Raw genomic sequence first — 22,974 nt, 5'->3', positions numbered from 1 at the left:
ATGACAGCTGAAAGGCCACTGCACAAAAGAGGCTGTAAAATGCTGTGTATCAACTGACTAACAAAAGCTCAAGTGCAGAAGGCACAAAGGAAGAGAATTCAGAGGAAATCATAGATTTTAGTGTAAAATCTCTGTTCATGCATTTTAACTGAGAATTATGAGAGAATTGTGTTTCAAAACATGAAGGTAATGCACTTACCCTGATGGAACTACTTCCGCAGCTTTCCTGCGCCTCCTGTGCCAGGACACAGAGGGCCAAATTCTGCCTGTGGGTACAGGACTAGGTTACATCACTGAAAGACCGAATGGTCTATGGTGCTCCTTTATAATGGAAATCAACAGATAATGGCCAGACTAGCCTCATTTCTCCATTTTTTTGTTTTTCAGGCAAGTTTACAGCCCATGAGCACAGCAAAGGGCAGTCTGTCTGCAGCAGGCTCACTGCAGCAGGCTCACTGCAGCACTCCAAAGCTATAAAACCTGATAACCCAGGACCTGAGGGGCAAAAGAAAAATCCCAGACAAGCTCAGCACTTCTTGGAAGACTGTTGAGATTATAGGGGGGAAAAAGTAAGTGGTCTGAGGAATAACTGGACAAGAATGACCTAAGCTGAGAGAAGAATTTGGCCCAGCATGGATATTAAGTAAAATCCATGCTCCTGCAAGCCAAGAAGGGGCTGGCAGTGCCTGGGGTACCACCAGAGAGCTGCAATCTTCTGGATTTGCTTTACAATTGATTTCTAAGCCTAACCCACTGATTCAAGCAGACTCTCCTTGGACAGACATAGCATTTAGGCAGACTGACTAGCAGTGGAGAGGTAAATAGTTGTATTTCCTCCACTTAGTAGTTGCATCCTCCTCTCTCCTGCTCCTGCATTGCACCCTTGGCAATACAAAAGGCTGCCTGTGGCTTGGCAGAGCAGTTTCCCTCCAGCAAGTTGGGGAGAAACCACAGCTCTGCAGAGCAACCAGGCAGAGCAGTCATCACGTCGGAGCCAATCACTCAGCCACCCTTGCAAACCACCCCAGAAAAGCCTTTCCCACTCATGAGGTGCTCTTGTCAGGGGAGCCAGCATGAGATGGGAGCTGCCCCCAGGAAGGGGTTTAGCCTCCTCTGTGCACCGGGGCTGCCTATTCCTCTGCATGGCCTGCAAAGCACAAACAGCCAGGCAGGATCGTGGCAAATCATCCCATCCACTCCAGGCTGGACATCTCAAGGAACAACTGGAGAGTGTCATGACTCATTCCAGACTCTTCCTCAACCGCTGCTGGAAGATAACGGCAAGAGCTCCAGTAATTAAAAAAACAAGTGGGAAGATCCAACTTGAAAGACTCAGTCTCTTCCCGGCCCCATGTTCAATAGTGATCCTAAACACTGCACGGGACTGCTACCTGTATACAAACTGCAGAAGCGGGAATTTAGCTACAAGCAGCAGAAGAGCCCCAAACTAAGAAGGCTTTAACTAGATGAGCAATTTTTTTCCAGATTCAGAAACTCTTTTTCCCCGTTGCAAAATCCATTATTAATTCCCCACCACACCTCTCTCTGCAGCCCCTGCCCGACAAGCCTTTGAACTCCTCCCCCAGTCTCCGAAGATTTCTTCTCTGCCCACACCCCTTGGAGATGTGCGGGAACGGGCGCAGGGTTGCAGGGTTCTGGCAGCACTAGGAGAAGGCAGCGGCACGGCCAGGCCCTCGGGAGGAGCATCCCTCAGGCATCCCTCAGTGACCGGCTTAGCAAGGCACGAGACGGCAGCTTGAGCAGAGTCGGTCTGCCCGCGTCTGCCATCCCTCCTGCCGCGCCAGCTGCCCAGAGTCAGCTCCCAGGGTCTGGCTCCTGGCTGCAGGGGAGGAAGGAAACGCTGCCAAAACCATTCCCTGACACTTCCTCCAGGGCTGTGGGTGCCCCCCGCACTCTGCAGGGACACTTACTAATAAGTGTTCAGTGCTTAAACGTGTTTAGCAAATCAGCTACAAGTCAAAATAGTTTTACACGAAAGGATGTTTTTCTGCCTTTGACAAGTAGGAGACTCGGTGGCATGTGTGCTAGTCCTGCCCAGCTCAGAAACAGCAGCAGGAGCAGAGCTGGTGCTGGCAGCATGGCAGGGCAGCATGGCACAGCAGCACTGTGCTTCATTAACATGGCATTAATGAATTCTGTGTGAAATTCTCTCAAAAATGCACTTGAAATGCATCAAAACTTAAAAAGAGACCAGACCACCAGCAGGCAGTTGTGTTGTGTTGTGTGGACAAAGAAAGTATGTAGGATATAGGACAAACTAGAGTTGTGTAGGTGCCAGTCTAAGGGCTACCACTCCTCGCTCTTACACAAGGCACAGTTATGCCAGGAGCTACTGAGTCACCTCCCTCAGGTTGTCTGGGATGGAAGCTCCTATGCCCACAGGTCACCCCCAGCCAGATTCCTAATGCTGGCAAAGCTACTTTTGTCATACAACAGGGTCCTAATACCTGAGTTTTTGCAGCCTTTACATCTAATGCAGTTGCTCTTCAATGGCTTACAAGCTGGGTGAACATAGGTTTGCAGAAAAAAACTACTTCGTTTGGTGGAAATGAGAAACTGAAGTCATGGCTGACAAGTCAAAAAGTGGATACCACTATTCCCTGGGTCTCTGGTGGGGCAGGTTAAATAGGGACATGCATTTTTGCATGACAGTATCATCAACTTTTTTCACCCAGGGCAAGTAGATTTGGCCTTTTCCCAAATGATATTTTCCTCATCTCCTACATGTTTTGTGGAGGGTTTCTGCAGTGTTCAGGAGAATTAAGACCTGTTGAGGAAATAAGTGTGCTGTCTCAGGTGACGTTTGTGATTTGCGTTACAGGTGATCTGTCACCAGATGAGAGAAAAAAATTTAGACTGAATCCGGCTATGGTCCTTGGCTGGCTACTGGCAGCTGCCTTGCAATGGGCATCCCATGTACTGGGAGCTGCTTGAACAGACAGTGCCACCTGTAAAACCAGCAGTGAAGCCCTTAGGTCAAGCTGCTTTACATCAGTCATAGCCCTGAGGAGAAAGTGGGTTTATACAAAGGCCAAAGAATAATGCATGTGGCAGGAGGGTGTTGAAAACCTGCCTCTGACCTGGCTGAATAGTAACTTCTATGGTCTTAGGGGTGCCAAAGACTGGTGACTTTTGTCTATGAAGAGAGGTCTCTGGAGAGGTATGGCAATGTTTTATATCATCTACAGCTGGCACTGATGTTAAGGAACAGACCTATCAGGGAACAATTTCCAAACCTGTGCACTGATTCCTCTTTAGCTCTCTTACAGAGAGATTGCAGAGCTCCCAGGCACAGGGGAATGGCTCACATCTCTCAAACTGCTTCTAATTCAGTCTCAAACTTTAATTTGAAGCAGCAGCAGAAGCTGTCCAGGTTTCCCTCATTTGTTGGGCTTACAGCTGTGAGTGTCATTAATGTATGATGTCCCTGCACATATTTACCCAAACCACCTGTGAGGGATGAGAGCAAAGTGAGACATCAGAGGAGATGCTGGTCAGCGTGGGATGCCCAGCTGCTTCCTTACGGACGAGTTGACCCATGACAGCGGCACGAGCTGACAGGAGAGCACAGCACTGGAGATTAATTGCTTCTAATGAGCACCACTGCAGCCCACAGAAAAGGGTGAACACAGGACTGCCTCAGAAACTACAGCACTTTAACCCTCTGTGGTATAAGACCCCACATCAGAGCTTTTTGGGCTGCACATTGACAGCCTGAAAGGGAGAGAGGATTTCTGCATGGTCTGTTGCCCACAGCAAGTGAAAAGGAGGGATCCCAGCTCAGCTTGCTCGGCCACAGCACCGTGCAAAACACTGGTCCCACCACAAGCTTCTAAACCCAGTGTGAAGTTATTTAAATCTCCCCTTTCAGGACAGACTTATTTTCTAATCTTGCTGCAGCCTCCCTATTCCCTCATCATTTATCCTGCTCTACTGCAGCAGCTCTGCCAGCTAGGACTACTTGCACTCCAGTGTAAATTAAGGGTAACTCCATGGAACTTCAGAAGTGTACGCTGTATTTACAACTCTGAGAAGGAGCCTGGGCTTGGGTGTCTGTCATCTTTCTGGAAGAGCTCTATGAAGTGATTCTCTCTCCCCCAACCTCCCTCCCCCACTGCTTTTTTGCCTCTCCCTTTCTGTAGCGCTTTCTTTGTCAGTACATCTTTTAATAAAAAATTAAAAAACAAAACCCAGAAATAGAGCATTCCCACCTTCAGGCAGCTATCTGGGGCAGCCATGAAAATAGCAGCAACCACTGGGTAGCTCAGGGTTTAGATCAGGTCAGCAGCTCAAGGTCAGCTACCAGTTCTCTTTTAGGCAGTTTCTGCAGGGTTCATCAAGTTTGCCATTGGGTCTGTGTGGGTTCATCAGGTCAGTGCACAGAAGCACACAAACTATTCCTGTGCCACCATTCCATTGAAAAATCTCCTCTAAACCTCCAGTGGGAGCAGGCAGAGGAGACAGCGTAGCTTCATACACACAGGAGGAAACCTGCCAATCAGCAGGTATCAGATCCTTTTGCAGTGCCTGTGCCCTGGCACACGTGTCCAGGCTGGGCTTGGCTGCCCAGGAGCTGGCACCCTGCTGCTGTGCTGACTGGAGCACGGCAAGAGCCCTGCTGGGACACAGGTACCTGGGCTGGGAAGATCAGCCCTCTCAGTGGCTGTCCATCCACACTGGCATGAAACAGAGGGAGATAAAAAAATGAGCTGTAGATTTCCCCAAAATTAGTATTTTCAGCTTCAGGGGGAAGAGGGAAAAACAAGCAACTTGATTATTTGAGTTAAACCCAGGGAACAGTCTTAGCTGGAAAAAGAAACTGTGGAAGAAAAAATCGGTCATTGACTTGTGACAGTTCGGTGGAAAATCACTAAGGCTTTTCCAGGCTGTTTTCATGTCAGAACTGACCTAGATTTTAAAATGCTAAAGAGGTGGGGGCGTACTGAGCTACAGAAGAACCAAACTATCTCAGGCCAAGCAGAATCATAAGTTTGGAGAGTTTCTCTTAAGTCAGTCTGGACTGAATTTGTTGGGAAGCTGTAGCTGGTGGATCTTGCTTTGTCTTTAGGGACACGGGCAGAAGATCTTTCCTGGAGAACAGAGCAGGAATGGGTGATCCCTAGGAGCCCTAGGGAGAGAGGGAGGCTGGGCACTGCATGAGCCACCCGACAGTTGGTTGTGGGCAGATATAGGTCACTTAGAGACTGGTGAAAACAGAGCCCACTAATTAGAGCACCAAATCACTCACTAACCATGGAAAAGAGATCAATCTGCTTTGCGACATGGAAAAACCTGAAGGCTTGTGCTGTGCTGTTTATTTGGGCACATTCACCATTTCTATGATCAAAGACACAAGGCTAAGGAATGCTTTCCTAGAAACCCTCAAGCTACGACTGTTCCAAACAACTTCACACGATTCAACAATTGCTCCATAAATCTTTCCTAAGGATTTTCATCTTGGATAAGAGACTTGGTATTGTTGGTAATGTTTTTCTGAAAATGGGAGAGGAGGTATTATTCCACCTGGTTGCTTTTGTACTCTGAGACCATGTTTCATGGAATGACAGGAACTGCAGTTTAGCTATTCCTTAAGGGTTTCTACTGAACATACCCTAAACCATGTAAGCTAAAAAAGTATTCCATTTGGAACATTTATTTTTAGAATAATTTAAATTGCACTTAAATCATAAAACATGAAAAAAAATTTTACTTATTTTGTGCACTTTTTTACAAACATAGGAATCCTTCACACATGTATAAGAACAATATTTTATAATTCGACTCCAAGCTGCAATTTATGTTTTAATAAGTAATATAAGATTAGTCAAATAAAATTATGTATAAAACTAGTGTTTTAAAATAGTTGGAGTCCTTCCTCTAGATAAAACCCGTATATCTTTGGGTCAATTTACAGGGTGTTGTGTTTTTGTGCAAGAAACAGCCACTCTAGAGCATCCTAAGCTCATTCTTATTGCAGAAGGTGGTAGTAAAAACAAAGCATACTATTGCATACCATAGATTTCCTTAAAAAATATATCTTGTAATACAGTTTCCAAAGGAAAAAAAAACACATGAAAACGTTACTTGCGAGAGGAGCTGTGTAACAGAGCTTGTTTTGGTTTGGAGGGGTTTTTTTCCATGTATTACTGATAAAGAATGTGCTTTTAAGAAACTACAGGCTAACGTGTGGACACAGGAAAATGTCGTCCTACAATAAACAAGAATTCTCTCATTAGCAAACTGCTTGAGTACTACTATAAGGCCTTAGTGCAGCTGGCACAGTTCCTAAGAATAGAATTATTCATTGCCATGGTTACCCATGCTGGAAATATTACCCTTTGCAATCATTGTAAACAAAGATCCTTTCACAACAGTGTAAAAATTAGAGTGCTTCAAGAAATTAAAGGAAATTATAAATTGTACAGCAGTTGAAGTTATGCCTTGTAAGCACTGTAGCTTGTCTAACACACAAGGGGTTCAAAAACCCTCTGCAGAGAGCTGATCCTCTCCCAGCCTGAGCAACTTGTGAAGCTCGCACCCATCACCACCAAGAGCGGGGTCAGAGCCTGAGAGCCAGAGTGCCTGTACAGCACACAAGCCCTTCTCGTGGGGGACCCATGTCACGGGTCCTTGGTGGAAGTGTGCTGTAAAAGCCACTCCAAAGGCGCTGGTCACAGCTGCAGCAGGGGAAGGTGAGAGCTGGGAACTTACCACACATGTCGCCCCTGGAGCTCTCCAGATGAAGAGTATCATGGAGCTAACTTGCATCAAACCTTTGAGTCATGGAGGAGGGCGGTCCCTGGAGTTAGCGCAAGCTTGGACAGAAACAGCAGACACAAACTGGGCTGCTCTCCTGCACCACGCTTGAGTAGCTGGAGCAGAAGACGTTCCAACAAGTGACATTTACACTGTGCAAATGCCCAGCAAGGAGGGGGGTTGGTTCACATGCAAGCAGGCAGCAGGAGAGTGGGAGAAGCAGGACTAACACTCAGGCGTCCTTTGGTCCTGCAAGTGCCTTTTCCACCTGCACACATTTCCTCAGGTTGGGCTCAGTTTCTTCAGGTGCCCATGCCTTCCTTCTGTCTGGTGTGTTGGCACCGTGGGGCTGTGGCTCCAGCACACACAACCTGGAGAGGCTCTTATCCCACTGGTGGTCCACAGCAGAGTATGAAGACATCCTAAATAAATTACTTGCAGTGGCACAAAATTTGAAGAATTTGGCCACATGAAACCTCTCCCCTGGAAGGCTGACAATCCCCATTTAGACGTGGAAAAAGCAAAGGGGTGTGGTTCTGCACTGAAGGTCACAGGAGGACATCTGTGAAAGGATATCACAGCCTGACTCCAATTCTCTGCCCTGTTCTGCAGCCATTCTCCTTCCTGAGCCATGTTAAACAGCCCCACAACAGCACCGGGGAGCCTGGAGAAGCCCTGCAGAAAAGCCCTAGGGAGGAAAGAGTAAGTTCAGTGATGCAGAACAAGACAAGGAAACAAGCAGCCTACAAACCTCAGCAAAGTGCTCCTTACCTCTGCTGGCAGCTGGGGCACAGCAGAGCATTAGCGATCCTTGCTGCATGGGAGCACTTCTGCAGAGGGGAGGTCTGGCAGGCCATGGGAGCTGCAGGTTGGTAACCTCTGGAGGAAGCATAACTCGAGCTCCTGCACATCATCCAACTGGAAAAAAACAGATGTGACAAGATAACACTGAAATGGAGTCCCAAGGGGGAAAGAGAAATTGGGGAGCTCGTTAAGAACCCTGCTGCCATCTGGAAGGCAGGAAGAGGCAGGCAACTGTGAGAAAGTCACATCTCAGGGGGGAGCCTGGGTGCTCACAGCTGGCACTGCATGATGAAAGGATGGGGAGTAGCTGATGGGCCTGCCCTGCCCTGGAAATCCGATCAGAGGGTGAAAGGAAGGTTGGTTTTCATTTTCCCAAGACTTCAGGGTATGTAGCAGAATCTAAAATAATCACCCGTGCTGATTGTTGTCCTTGGCAGGAACAGTAACTTTGTGGCCCAAAGGGTATAATTGGAGATACAAGGGGGGAAATGAGAACACATTGGGCTCTTGATTTGCTAATAGGAGTCTTTTGTGCTGTTTATTGGTTCAGAGCCATCTCCTAGGTCTTAACCCTTTACTCCTTAGTTGCCATGAAAACATGTGGTCTTCCTCGACTATGCTTTTTTTTTCAGAGGTAAGAACTGTTCTTTTTGAGCTTTCTCTAAGCTCCCATCATTGGTGCTAAATCTGGGGCATGAAAAGGGAAGAGAAGGCCTATGCCATGGTAACAGATGCCTTTGAATTAGTAACTGGTTTTCTAGTAACTGATATTTTCTGTAATTCAGCCCAAGGAACACCAGCTTAACACTGGCCTTCTCTTATGGAAATGAAGGACAAAAGGCTTTTGCTTTTGGTTAGTCATGTAAATCCTCCTATGAAGCCTATTCTACCAGAAGGGTAGGAAAAGGCTGTGCTATAAATAGTGCTGTGTGTTTGCCTGCGCTGAGGCAGAAATGTAAGGTTTCATAGCTCGGACTGAGGACCCTGGTCATGTCAGAGCCAGGGGCTGGCATTTGCCTTTATGCTTGTGCTCTGATGTCTGGTTTGTTTTCCAATACAGTCATTTATTTTAAATCGGTCTGAATACGTTACATCTTGAGAAAGAATCAAGATTAACTTGTCTCTGTAATCTCATCCTACTGTTTTTCCATAAAACATGTGTATTTATGTTATTTTCTATCAGACCCTAGGAAAAAAAAACAGGCAAATTTAACAGCATGTAGTGATGATAGACATAAATGTGTTAAGCCCCCAAGAAAGCAGCAATAGGCAGCTCAGAAAAGGATGCAGGCACCATTTCTGCAGTTGCTGCATAGGAGCATTTCTTACTGATTTGAATGAGGCTGTTCAGACGCAGCAGCTGCATAATCAGACACTAAATCTGGCATGATAATGACTGGATGTGGTCTAATTGGGAGGATCAAAAACTTAATTAGTTAACAGGGGAAAAAAAGACATCTATAAGCAAAAGAGTAGCAGGAGTGATTTCATCACTGTAAGTGCTGCATTTTTGTGAAATTTGTTATCTGTCAGTAAACAACTCTATTAGTGCAGAATGTGAAAGGTAGAAAGTCAGAGAAAGACAGATGTAGATTCAATATATCCCAAGTGTAAACATAGACCAAGACTAGCTAAATTCTTATCTGTCTTTATTTTTTCTTAAGAAATACTCAGAACAATCCTTTTGATTGTTTTCAACGTTTTTCTGATCCTCTACATTACTTTAGTAGAGCAGATGATTTTTTCATGTCCTCTTTAGATTGTGATCAGTGTCTTCACAACCATAATCAAAAGGAGGTTTTTCCTTACTCATATTTACTAAGATGCATTTACCTTTATTTATTCAAATGGATTTTCTTGTAAAATTAGGCTGTGTTTTTGTCTTTTCAGGTGAACAAATGAAGCTGGACAGGAGTGGGACAGATTTGCTTTACATGACATACATAATCTCTGTCCTTAAAAAACTGTTTGGTCATGGGATTTTTGCTTTCTTTGCATTCCACATATCACCTTGGATGTTCCTAGCTCCATGCAAGGAGCTCAGCACCATTTGTTCCCACGCTAGCCTACAACTGAATATGCTCTTGAAGCATGTCGAGCCACATTGGTGCCCTGGAGGCAACCATCTCCCTGTGAAGCAAAAGAGGACACTGCTGCCTGCAAGGCTTCTGGCTGCCCCAGGTTTCACAGCCTCAGCCTCTCCCACCACCTCCACGATTCTACCCAGGCAGCCTCTGCTCATTCAAGACCCTGGAGAATCTTTATTCAAGTCTCTTCTCTGTCCAAGGGACTTAAGGGTTTCAAGTGACACCAACAGAAGGGTGATGAGGCCAGAGGAAGAGCCATCCGTGACTCCCACTGTGATATATGGGACAGCAGACCCAGCCATGCAATGCTTTTGAGCCTGCTCAGTGCAAGCACTTAAATGATAGTGAAATTTGATCATAAAACTTCAGACCACAGGTTCTGAGCAGCAACACCGCTGGGTGCAGCTGATTTTGTGGATCTGACTTTAAAATGTGGCACCTGCAGACTTCTCTAAGTCAAGAAAGGAAGTAGTGGAAGAAGGGCCCGGACTGCCCTGCTCCAGGACAGTGCTCCATCAGAAGGCACAAGCCCTCCCTCCCATCTCTGGTGGCACCCTTGGCTCTAGGTCACCTCTCCCCTGGCATTCACATGGGAGTGCTGTACAGAGGCATTTTGTGAAGGGACTTTGCATAAGGACGAAGCCTCAGCATGGGTAATTTGTTAATCTTTGGAGTAGCTGCAGGGAGTTGTACTTAAGAGACTCATTGCATTTGTCTTAAGCTGGAAAATATACACATAATGATCAAGGACAAGTCTCCTTCATTAGTCAGAACAGGAGACCTCCTGTTCCCAAGGTCTAAGTGAATACCTGATCCAAGTGCTAAGGGTCTTTGCAGAGCATAAACAGTGATGTCATTAGAGATGAAGCCGTTTCTTGGTCCTCAGCTGCCATAGAAGCATCCATGGCTGCTGAAATAACCCTTTGAAGAATTTTGGAGCCTCCTCCCCATCCCCCTCAGGGCACTGTGGAATGGTTTTAATTGGAAGCAGATGTGCAATGTGGTAGGTAGGACCAGGCATCTGCTCAGTGTGAGCTCCTAGTAAACAACTCCTGTACAATGACTTTGAAAGGCAAAAATACCATGATTCAAAGGAAAGGATTTAAAATTAGACTAATACTCACTCATGGTCAGTTGACTGGTCCATTACACTTGCCAACACTCCTTACCAATTATTCAGAGTCAAGAATATTATCTTCTCCTTGTTGCTTGATAGATTTTGGATGGAACATTCACCTTCAATGTATGGGTCACGGAGAGATTTCCAGGTCCTCACTCCCATTGCAAACACTTTTCCAGTAAGGTGGCCTTGAAAGTCGTAGAGATGTACTGTTGGGAATGATCGATTTTGGTTTGAATCAGGAAGGGACTTTTAGCTCAATATTAGAAACTTCATTTTGATTTCAAAAAGAATACTTGGGCCAAGTCTGGTTTCAGGAGATTTTTCAGTTTTTTTCTGTCACATTGGATCTGCCAGGTTACAGTCATCTGGGTTTGTGGAAGGTGTTAACAGCTGCATCACACAGATCTACAGTTATCAAGGTTCATGAGGTTGCCGTACATTTGCCCCACACTTCATTGAAACCCCTTTGTCCCCCAATATCCCAGTAGCTATACTTGGACTCAAGCGAGGCAATCACTAGGCAATCTGTGTGGCAGAGAATTTATACCTTCTCTGGCAGAGAAATTAAACTCTTCTGCTTTCAGATGCATGGGATAAAAGACAGGAACGTGCAATAGTGGACTCAGACTGAGAAGGCCTGAATGCAAAACTGTTTGTGCACTAAATCACTGGGAAAACATTTCTTCAGCCTCATTCCAACTATTGGAAAGAGGAGTTACGCTTTTGTGAGCATAGGATCGATTGTGTCACCATGTCCTGCTCCTAACTAGCATTAATGAGCTTTTCATGCCTTTTGCTTTGTTGTTCTTTGAAAACTATTGAGCAGATTTTATTCCAGTTCTTACTCTGGCTGGCTCAGTATATTCCATGGGAGAACCTTTAACTGAGAAGTGCTACTAAGCTCAGCGAAGTAAGTAAACTTAAGGATTAAAACTTGACTCGAAAGCAAATGCTTTATGCATGTTGCAAACCAGAGGTTCTAATAAATGTAATTTAATAGTCATAGGAAGGAAGTGACGTTTTAAAGGTGGGAAATGTAGCTTACTGCAGACTACATTTTCTAACCGTCACGCCAAAACTGCAACTCCAAAGTCAATTTGTGCCAAAAGAACAAGATTCCCTGCTTGCTTCTCAACCAGGAAAATCAGAAAACAAAGTTGATTTGAAAAACAAAATGAAACTCAGTCCATTTCATTGTGTAAGTGGTTTAAAGGAAAAAAAAATCCAAAACCAAACAAAAACCACATGCTGATGAAACAGAAGACCAGAAGACCAAAACTCTCATTTCTGAAAATCCTCCTTTAAGTAACAAATTAAGTTTAGCTATTCTATGATGTTATTAGTAAAACCGCTAAAAGCATTTCTACATGAAAATGAAATTGCACAAATGCCCAGATATTCTCTTTTATGCTGTTTTGGTGACATAACTCCCTAATGTCTTGCTTTGAAAAGCCTAGTATTTTCCAGTGCACTGAATAGATTGGCTCTAACTTGAACATCAAAAAGCAACCTTCACATTCATCGATGAAAAGTGACAACTGATTTTATTGACTGTTTTCATTATAACACATGACAGTGGGAATATTTTTCACTGTTAAGATTTTTGAATGGAAGAAAAGTGCAGTTAGTCTGAGTTCCTTACATTCATTAGAAGCAAGACTATTGAAACCATCAACATTTACAGTGACACATAAGCAAACACCAGAATCAGTGCCAATAAATACAGAGAGTACCAAAATAAATATTTACAGAATTAAAAATATAACAAACACTGATTAGTATATCCTTGTGAACTGCCTGGGAAGAAAGACACCTATTGCTATCAGTTAGGTTGTAAATACATTAAGAATACAGTGATTCGAGGAGACACGTACTCATCAAAGTTTGTAGTGGTGGAAAGGAGCAGAGTGTGTCTAACAGTCTGTTATAAAAACACCCCTTGGAATGTTGTGAGCTTTCATTATGAAAAAGTTGGTGCACCCAGACTCACCAGATTATTACCAAACCTTTTAGATGAGAAAAGTGGGGAGTTCTGGCTTTACTCACTCGTTATCTCAAATAGGTCGTATGCTACCTTACAGGAGGTGGCTGACACAAAAAATACAAGGAAATATTGTAATTAACTGTGATCTGTCAGCTATATCTCATCCTATAGAAACAGGCTGAGTGACTTCTAACTGGACACACGTGTCCTCTTCAGCATGCAGGAAACACTGAGTTGGTTTGTCTGATGCAGTCCCTGCTACCCTTTCCTCAGGCACACCATGATGTTTAAGCAGAGTTGGGTTGTCATAAAAGTCTAAAGCCATGCTGTATTTTCTGGGTTTATTGAATCTGTATTTTCCATCACCCATATTCATACCTTCATACTTCATCCCCCATTTTAACAGGACCCCAAGCGTCAACACCAGAACTTTTCTGAGACAGTCTATTAAAAAACAGAGCAGGGAAAATTCAGATGGAGCCAAGTTATGGGCTCTTCACTCAATAAAAGCCAACAGCACTAATAGATCCACTGCTTTCAGAGAGAATACTGGTGGAATGAGATATTGTCCATATTACATAGACAAATTACAATTTCACCCATGGCAGAGGATTTATTTTAATTTTATGAAAAAGCAACCGCTTTAGTCTTGCTTCCGCTTTTGAAATGCAGGATGATGTTGCTTAGTACTTGTTGGTGCTGCTGCACAATGTGTCTTACACTCCCTCCCCACTTGTCCTTGGGCTGCAAGGGAGCAGTCAGAGATCACCACTCTGCCTATGGCTTGGGTCTTTGCATCTTCCTGGCAAAATGAGGATAGGAGAACAGTGAGATGCCACAGTGATGGGCTACGGGGGACTTGTGGATGTTTCTGTGCTGAAACTGCCTTTAGAAACCAAGACACTGGGCACTGCTCAGGTGTGGATGAGAGCAGTCCCACAGTAGTCCACCTGCAGGAGCGCTGGCTTCAGTACACCCAAACTCACGCTGGCTCCTAACCCAGTGTAACACAGCAACCCAAGGAGGCATCAGTGCAAGAAAAAAAGGATACAGATTTCTTAGGCGTATGCACAACTTTCTTTTTCCACAAGGCTTTCATCCCATCTCCCAGATACCCTATCAGCACTCCCACCCCAGCACAGCACCCCCACCCTGCCTTTTCCTGCTGCTGTCCCGGGCTGACACCTCCACATGGCAACACCTTGCACCCCTCTGCTGGCACCACATGGCAAGGTCAGACAGAAAATTCTGCCGGTGACTTGGGGTGCCTTGCTCCCCCAGTCCACAGGGTGCAGGTGAGTTGGGACACACCTTCCCCCCTGCTGTCATTAACCGAGAATCACATTTTAAGGTCAGCCTTAATTCAAAGCAGATATAACCAATTTTCTTTTACGAGCACATTATGTTCAAAGCTTCCAATGCATCTGCATAAAAAGCCCATGGAAACAACCTGATACTGATTTAGCAACTGTTTTGATGCAACATCATCCAAAATAATAAAAAGCTGTTAAAGATCTTACCATTCAGTCCCCACATAACTTCTCCCTAATGCCACATTTAAAATGTGGCTGTGCAACAATTAAAGGGAGGCTTCATTAGTTACCATATCAAAAACATGAACAATGACAAAATAAGCAGGGGGTTTAGAGCTCTGGAAAGAATCTGGTCCTGTTTTTGCCATCAAGAGTTAAATTAAGGAAGGCAGTGATTGTGTTAGCTGTAATTTAAACATGCTGAGCACTGGAGTTATGTGCAGGAGTGCAGCTTGTTAAGATGAAAAACAATGGAAAGACATGTTTTGCATTCAGATCAGTGAAAACACTACCACAGTTATATAAAAGACTGCACAAACACCTGAAAAATGTTAATCTTAAAAAAAAAAAAAAAAAAGGAAGACTTGTTTAAGAAACACTTTCTATTTCCTTACGATTAAGAGATTAAGAACCTCTGCCAGTTCTTATTGGAGTCAGTGGAAGCTTTGCCACAGCAGAACTGGACCATGGAAAGAGATTGTCCTGTTGGCAAATGCCAGTTTTCTAGCTTTATGGCCATAGCTGGATTAGCTTTTATTGCAGAGCATTGCTTGGATGTGATGTCAAAGTAGGCAAAGCAATCTTCTGTTAGCCATTGCTACCAGAAGCCTTTCAGCCTGGCAGTTTAAACTCCTTGCCCTGTGAGGTGCATAACCTTTTCCTCTCTGTACTACAACTTTGGCTCTATTTTTTTAAGTATGTACAGAAAGGAAAAAGGAAAGCAGTTCTTACCAAAGATAAAGAAAATCTGGGCACAGTCTCTATAACAAACAGCTCCTGGGCTTTCCTACAAGAGTGACCTGCTTCCCTGCTACATTCACTAAATTGTCCACAACAGGAAAATACCACTCAACATCCTCACTCGTGTATGATATCACATAGCAGGTATCTTTCCCACTTATTCTGAGGAGGATATAATTTTTTTCAAGACCAAGAAGTAGAAACAAAGACCTCCTGAAGAGGAGGCATACTGGCAGCAGCTCCTCTTTTCTAGTGCTGGAAGGCTAGATCAAAAATCTCAGTTTCCCAAGCAACTGCAGTATGGCTGAGAAGGAATGAGAGATATAGAGGGGGAAAAAAAGGGTCCTAGGCAATAGTACTCACTGTTTCAGGGGAAAAGCCTTCTAAGGCAAGAAGAGTTTTAACAATCTGCTTTTGCAGGAATAAAGGCCCCCATGATGTGGCTCAAGTGGTTATAGCTATTATTACTTTGCATATGACAAGTTCTTCCATTTCTCTCTACGTGAAATGGACCTAGGAAACATCAAATCAGTGCTGAATGTTCCCACCCGAGATGCTCACAAGGAAGACAAGATATGAACTAATGATGAGTAAAAAATTCCTGTGAGTTAAATTAAAAATAAACTGTCCCCTGAAAACAAACAGCAAGACAGACTGAGATACCTCCTGCTCACAGTAAACAGCACGTGAACTCATGACAAGGGACTCTTATCATCCCATTCCTCCCATCCCTCAGTGGAAGGGAGGGATGTTCAGCAGGAACCAGTCCCAGGCCACTGGGGACAGCTGACAGTGTATTCTCAGCACTGACTCTCAGAAGAGTCAGCTGTTGTGCACTTCTGCTCGGACATGTGGGGTTATGTCACCATAATAAAAACATAAACAAAGCGGGAAGGGGGGGGGGGGGGGGGAGAAAAGCCAAAATAAAAACGAAAAAGAAACCCTGCAGAAGCTGTCATGTGTAAACTCTGCCAAGACTAATTTCTACAGTGTCTTTGAGTTGGTGTCAATTTGCTTTTCCAAGACAGAAGCCCCAGCCTTTCATATCAGTAACTATGAAAATACATTTTCAGGCCACCTTGCCTAGAATCCCCCGTTGTGGCTGTTGGGTAACCATCTGTCTTGTAAGTGGCTATTGTTACTGTGATCTGTCCCTTTCATACCATTATCTTCCTGAAAAGCCTTTGCTGAACGTAGTCCATTAGCACAGGGAAAGAAAAACCTCGGTGCATGGCCACATAGCAGAATCAATGGCTCCCTTTGATCTGCAAGCTCAGTCAGTACTACAAATTTAAGAAACTACAAGGTTTTGCTTTGCTAAGCAAAGCCTGTTAATTTGGCTCATCTGCACTCATAGCATCTTACTGAAAATGCCATCTGTATCAGATGTTTTAAGACTTTGGTGCAATATTCGCTTAGCTTAGATAAATAATTTAGTAAGATTCATTAAAAAATAATCAGTGAATTAATTTTCATAGTGTACATCTATGCATGTAATTTTTGAAATTCAGTCCTCTACTACCCTGGATGGCAGTGAGGATATTCACAGTGGAGGAAGAAAATGCTGGTTATTGATGGAATAAGACTGAACATAGCTTTTTCTTATTCTAGTAATGAAATTTCCTCTGAAATACACTACGAGCATTTGAGTCCTATTACTGGCAGGAGCAAAATGCATACACACTACATGGAAAATGAGACCTTTTATGTCTGTTGCAGGCCACACATTTAGTACAGGAAACTTAGCTCCTATCATGACAAAACAAGTCCACCAAAACATAACTTCATGCTACTGAAAGAAATCTTTTGTGCTGATATACAGGAGTGTATACCACTGAAATCACTGTAGCTATAAAACACTATGCAATATATAGAAAAATCCTAAGAACATACAAAATTTACCAGTAGGGACCTGAAAGTGCAAAGAATACACATAACTAAATACCAAGTCCTGATCTATAAAATCCTTTGTGAACGACATACAGCTGATAATTACAAAGCATCATTCAGACAACCAAATAACAAATGAAACAAATAAAAAACAATATTCTTTAAGAAAATCAAAACAATGACAGCATTGGGAATGTTATCTTTGGGACTCAGAACACCATTTCTACCTCAATACCTACCAAAGCCAAGGAAAATATATGCTTGAACAGGGTAACATAATTAAGAATGCAAGCTACCACAAAATGCCTCAGGACCATTACCTCCTTATGTCTCAGCCTTTAAACCCAGCAAGCCATTAACTGTTTGTTCTTAGGCATCTCACAGTATTTTATAGGGATTTTTCAGGAATTATATATAGGTCTAAAGAAAGCCTTTGAACCTCCTTTCAATGATTGTTTTAGGCATTGTGTGGAGTTACACAAATATATTTGTATGAAAATTGAAAGCCTTAGTAAATATTGGATCTTCTATTACCTTTCAAAATAAAAAACATAGATGGCTTAAAGACAAAAGTGAATTTCAGAAACACAAAGTTAATTTGAACATTAAATTGTATCTTTACTCTCACACAACCATTACCCTGAATCAACGTCAGTATGTCGCAGTGATTCAAAACACTGACACCCTACTACCAGCTACTTTCCCATTTTCCTTTTAAGGATATGATTGTCCTTAAAATATGTACATAGCAAGCAGCCAAACAAACTGCCAAGAGATTTGCAAAATGTACTTACACTGGGTATGTGACAGAAAGCTTGAGGGAGCGGCTGGGGAGCACCTGGGCTGGGCAGCTGCCCTCCCACCCACGCTCCGCCGCCAGCCCAGGGCTCCTCGCTCCAGGGGTTAGCACCGAGGAGGAGGCTGCCCGCCACCATGCAGAGGATGGAGGAAATATGTGGCAGAAAACAAAGGAGAGAGAGAAGAATGAAGGGAAGCCAAAGCATTTTAATGATGATTCGTGTTAGTGGTTAAGTGAGAGGGAGTTAAGCCTAGTGTCACACTTGATTTCTCAATACAGACATGCCACAATGCAAACCAAACACATATGATGAATAATTTGACACACACAAGTCCTGTAGAGATGGCAGCTGGTATCTCCTAGTGGGTTTAAAGACCCAGCACTCCTATTACCTGTACTCAGTGTTTCCAGTTTTTATGGTACTAGCACCACATCCTCCCTCCCTCTCAACTTACAGTACCCTATAGAATTTCTCAGCACAATTTGTCCTTAGAACAAAATGGGGAATTATTATTTTTCTGCAGAGTTGTCATGCAAGGAAAGACGCATCCCTTACAGTCAAACAAAAACAAAAGGACAGGAAAAGGAATGTCATGTTTAGGGCTGAGGAGCAGGATAATATTCCGTGTTCTGTACATACATCCTTTTGAGGGTGTTTCAGCTTTGACTTTCTAAAATGCACCAGTGGAGTCAGACCAAATGCAAATCCCTTTCTCAGGCAAAGAAAACCATTGCCAGCATGTTTGGAGGCAGATCTCGAGCACAGCCCCCAGCCTGTGCGTGGGAGTGCTCACACGAGTGTGAGCGTGCACAGGGAGCGCCTTCGCGGGCACACAGACCCTGCCAGGAGCTGTGTGCTCGCCGCACATGCATATGTACAACACGTCTGTGTGAGTGGGCACACAGGGAACCACACACGTACACGACAGAAAGAAAACACAAAATTATCCTCTTTGAAGTGTATTAAGGTTCTTAAACCATGAAAACAGGGGATGGTCAGGGAAACTAACACTTTCACTGGGGTGCTGCAACTCGGTATTAAATTCTGCAGCAATTTCAAAACTGGATGCCAATTTCACCTTCATGACTTTAAGGTCATTTCCCCAGTGAACCATGAATCATGCATATACATATATACAATTCGTATTATGGTATTTCCTAGCTTTTTATGGTTTGCCTATAACCTTAATATCCTTCAAATGTATATTCTGTATATTTATTTTCCTTTTTATTCCTTTAAATTTAAGAGACCATAAAACCAACTGCTATGTAAGATCAGACCCATTAGCTTCAATGATGTGAATTTAGGATTCTCTGCATAATATAGACATGTATATTCTTAAAATGTATATTATTTTTTGGATACACTGGAGCATATATTTTATATTAACTGTGGTCTGATGATTAAATACTTATATCAAAATATTTTGTAAATACATAACATTTACCTTTAGACTTCAGTGATTTTTAGAGCTTTTTCAGTGTATCATAAAAATATGTCCTCAGGCACATTAAAACCCTATTATATTTCTTTGAAATGTTGCCAATGCCCATGTACAGTAGCCACCATTCAAAAATGTCATGGCCATTAATACATTTCTCCTAAGATCCAAGCTCATCAGACCTTTTTATGTACCACTAGCTTACCATATTTTTTCTCTCTTAAAGTAAAATTATTCTGACATTATTGAGAATGAAAATAAAAAGCAACAAGAACCCAAACTTTCTTTAAATAGTCAAAAACTAATTTTATATATTTTAAAAAATAATACTTAAAAAACACGTTTCTTTGCTGGGTTCCTTCTTGGTAAGGTTTAAGCCCAGAGCAACTTTGTCTAAACCCCTGAAAATAGAGGTTTGCAGTGGCAATGCTGTCAGAACATCAGCTCTGAGCCATGGAATGTGCCACTGGAATAAGATCAGCACTTCAGACTTACTTATCTGGGGATGCATGAGCCCATACAAACCAGAGTTTTTCTCTAATTTAAGGTACTTACACAAAGTTCTATCCTTTTAGAATTGTAAAATTATCTACCTATAAAAACTAACTCTTGCTTAAACTCTAGGTAATAAGGACAGGTGATTTTTTTTTATAAAAAATCTGCTAAAACACATATATATTTACACACGGCGAGCAAGTTATTGTATAAATTTGGACAGTGTGTATATATTGGCATTTAGTAAAATGTTTCCCTGAACCTGATTGTATGCATTATCGGACAAGTAGTGATGTAAACATCTGAACCTATGTCAGGTGTCTCTGTTATCCATTTACATCAGACCAGATCAAAACCAACCAGACAGACAGACAAACAAAAATATGTTTTCCTGTTAGACAAGTCCACCTAACTCCTTAGTTTTATCTCCTGCACACAAGTCAATCAAGTCTGCTGCTGAGCAGTGTTCTCGTTCCTACAGCAGGTAAAATACCTGTTAGGTGGGTTGTTTTCTGCTTGGCATTTTTTTCAATATCTTGTAGAGCAAACATCATTTCCAGAGCCAGCCAGGCACCCACCCTCTACTCCTCCCCGAGAAATGATTAAAAGATAAGTGTATTGGAGAACCTCTCATGTTGCTCCTCTTGTAACTCTGTTCCCTTGAAGAACTCATGACACTGCTTTGCACGAGGAAGGATCGTCATAATCCAAGTCCTGCTTCCAGAAAGGCATGTAAAAATGAACCTCCCCAGTGTTTAGTGTTGCAGAAAAAAGATACAAATGTAAAAAAAAGTGCTCAAAAAGAAGTTGACTTTTTATATTTAGCCATACAGTCTAGTAAGAAGAGACTCAGAAGTGCAGGCTCATGGAGTACAGCGAAGGAAGCCTTTTAGGTGACTTTCTTCAGGTGATGCAAAATTAATTCATTTTCTGTGGTCTCCTATGCAAACTTTTCCACATTGACTTTGTTCTCTGTCTTTGTCTCCACCTCTTACCCAACTACTTTTTGGCACTGTCCTGGTACGTGGCAGTTTTCACTGTTGTCCCTGCTACGCCCCTGTTACTGACCCGGCGTACGAGTACTTTGGAGACGGGGATTTTTGTTCTGTGCATCTCACTTTTGGCCAGGTGATGGTGTGCGACGTGATGGCTGTTACTGGCATCTGCTCCATGGCTGGCGGGATGCGACGAAAGGTGTTTAATGCTGATGGGTATCTTGGAGTCCTTGGCTGTGCTTGAGGGTGTTTTCAGTGAGCTCACGGTGGTTATTGGAGACACGGGCTTGGAGCGTGGCACACTGGGGACTTCTTCATTCATAGGCCCCGCTGGTGGGTTCTCATCCGGCTCAGCATAGAGGTCGTAAAGAGCATCCCCACTGTAGATATCCCTGGGAATGGTTTCCTTCTGGATGCTTGTAGAACTATCTTCCTCGGGACCAGGGGTGGTGGAATCCCAGTAGCCCTCATCACTGTTTGGGATGCCCTCGTGCTGCTCCTTTTCCCTGCCCTTCTGCTCCTCTTTGTGGTTCAGGTGAATGGTTATCTGGTGGAGGCCACCACGTTTCACCACGACCCTATTCTGGGCCCCCTCAGTACCTCGGGTTTCCTTCAACCCCTCGGGCTTCTTTGTCCCTCCTCCACTTCCTCCTCCTTGTGTCTGAGTCTCATCTGTCTGCGACAGCATATCCCAGAACTCCTGCAGGCAGGTGTCATCCACCTGGTCGGGGCTGGCCATCTCCTCCCCTCCTCCCTGGTAGGCCACCATGGTGGGGTGCTTCTTGGTGGCACCCAGCTTGCTGGGCCCGGGGGTGCTCTTCTCGCAGACGCCACTCCCGCCGCCCACATCCTCCTCATGGTCCGCAATAATATCTCCGCAGCCTGTAAGAGAGTCAAAGCTTTTCAGTGAAGTCACGTCAGCAAACATCAAACAAATACGATCAATCGATTGCTCTGAGGGTGGATCAACAGAGGAAGGGTCAGGGGCGGCTGCCGTCTCTTGACCGCTATCACAGTGAGGTTCAACAGGGGGGATAGTCGTTATTGGAATGTCACCTGTTATCGCCGCATCCTTGGCAGTCCCAACCTCTCCGGCGGCCGGCTCCGGTCGCTCGCGGCTGAGCTCCTCGGGTGGCCGCACGGCGGCGGGCGGCTCCTCCCGGGGCGGGGGGCTGCTGGCCCGCGGCTCCGTGCCGCCCGCCTCGGGCTCCTGGGCCGCGGCGGGCGCCTCGCCGCTGCGCTTCTCCCGCGGCGGCTCCGGCCCGGCGTCTCCCGCGCCGCTCGGGCTCCCAGACAAAGGTTTCGGCGTCTCCTCCTTGATGCACTCCAGGCTGGCGGTCAGGGACCCCGGCATGATAAGGCCGGACGGGATGTCCGAGGTTTCCCCCCTCTCCTCCTTGCCGATTTTGTCCTTTCTGTGCCACCGCATGCTGCTGAAGATCCCCTTCAGCCCCTTCTTTTGTCTGCCGCCGGCCCGCGGCTCCGCGCCCTCCGCCTGCCTGCCGTTCTTCCTCAGCAGCGAGAAGAAGCTGTGCGACTTGGCCACCGCGCTGCCGGCGGGGCCGCCGAGGCTGCCGGCCGGCCGCTCCTGCGCCTCGCGGCTCTGCGGGTCGCCGCCGCCCGGTTCCTCCTTCTTGCTGCTCTCCAGCACGGCGTCGGCCAAGCCGTCGTGCGTCCGGCTCCGCACCATCCCCGGCTTGCCGGCGCCCTTCCCCTCCCTGCCTCTGCTCCGCACCCCGAAGATGCTCGGCATGGTGCCCCCGGACTTCCTCCTCCTGAAAAGCTTGAAGGCGGTTTTGTTAATCCTCCCCGACGGCTGCTCGGCGGCCGGGGGCTCGGCACAGTCGCAGTGCGAGTCCATTTCTGCCTCTGCCGCTGCTGCCGCCGCCGCCGCGGCTTCCCCTCCGCCGCGGAGCGCGGTGCGATCCCTCAGTGACAGCCCCGCCGCCGCCGCCCGCCCGTCTCCATGGCAACCCGGCGGAGGGAGGGAAGGAGGGAGGGAGCGGGGATAAGCCGCTTTGCCCCCGCCGCCGCGGGCCCGCGCCAGGCGGCCGCCGCCGCTCGCTCCGAGCCGCCCCGCGCCGCCGCAGCGCCCCCGCCCCGGGGACCTTACATAACGCGGCCCCTGTCCACCGCCCGCCGCCCCCCGCCGCCTCTCCTACGTACAGCCGGGCTCTCGGGTGCCCCGGGAGAGTGCCGCGCCCGGGCGGGCAGAGCTCGGCTTTTATTTATGAGAGCGTTCTGCATCGCCGCTGTGTCCTGCCGGCACGGCCGCACCGCGCTCTGGACCGCGGGCATTGCGTGG

At 45.4% G+C, this 22,974-nt stretch overlaps 1 protein-coding gene across 3 annotated transcripts; it reads right to left on the bottom strand.

Moving 5' to 3' along the window:
• Positions 1-5,772: 5,772 nt before the first annotated feature.
• AMER2 (APC membrane recruitment protein 2) lies at positions 5,773-22,598 on the bottom strand. 3 transcript variants are annotated; one of them, XM_069013388.1, is made up of 5 exons: positions 21,726-22,598; positions 17,733-21,551; positions 10,793-10,997; positions 7,549-7,695; positions 5,773-7,465 (listed from the first exon to the last, which is right to left on the bottom strand). In XM_069013388.1, exons 1-2 carry the CDS (start codon positions 22,528-22,530, stop codon positions 20,674-20,676), a joined length of 1,683 nt encoding a protein of 560 aa, XP_068869489.1. In that variant the 5' UTR covers positions 22,531-22,598; the 3' UTR covers positions 5,773-7,465; positions 7,549-7,695; positions 10,793-10,997; positions 17,733-20,673. The 3 variants fall into 3 exon arrangements, with proteins under 3 accessions (XP_068869489.1, XP_068869471.1, XP_068869479.1); XM_069013370.1 differs by having other exon boundaries at positions 17,733-22,598; XM_069013378.1 differs by having other exon boundaries at positions 10,905-10,997; positions 17,733-22,598.
• Between the last annotated feature and the right edge of the window lie 376 nt (positions 22,599-22,974).

This window comes from Aphelocoma coerulescens, chromosome 1, assembly GCF_041296385.1.
Source record: "Aphelocoma coerulescens isolate FSJ_1873_10779 chromosome 1, UR_Acoe_1.0, whole genome shotgun sequence".
NCBI lineage: Eukaryota > Metazoa > Chordata > Aves > Passeriformes > Corvidae > Aphelocoma > Aphelocoma coerulescens.
The sequence above is the reverse complement of the archived record's forward strand: the minus strand, read 5'-3'. Positions and strand labels throughout refer to the sequence as shown.

Excerpts from the sequence above, each read along its gene's own strand:
- AMER2 (XM_069013370.1), bottom strand. The coding sequence starts at position 22,530 with ATGGACTCGCACTGCGACTGTGCCGAGCCCCCGGCCGCCGAGCAGCCG.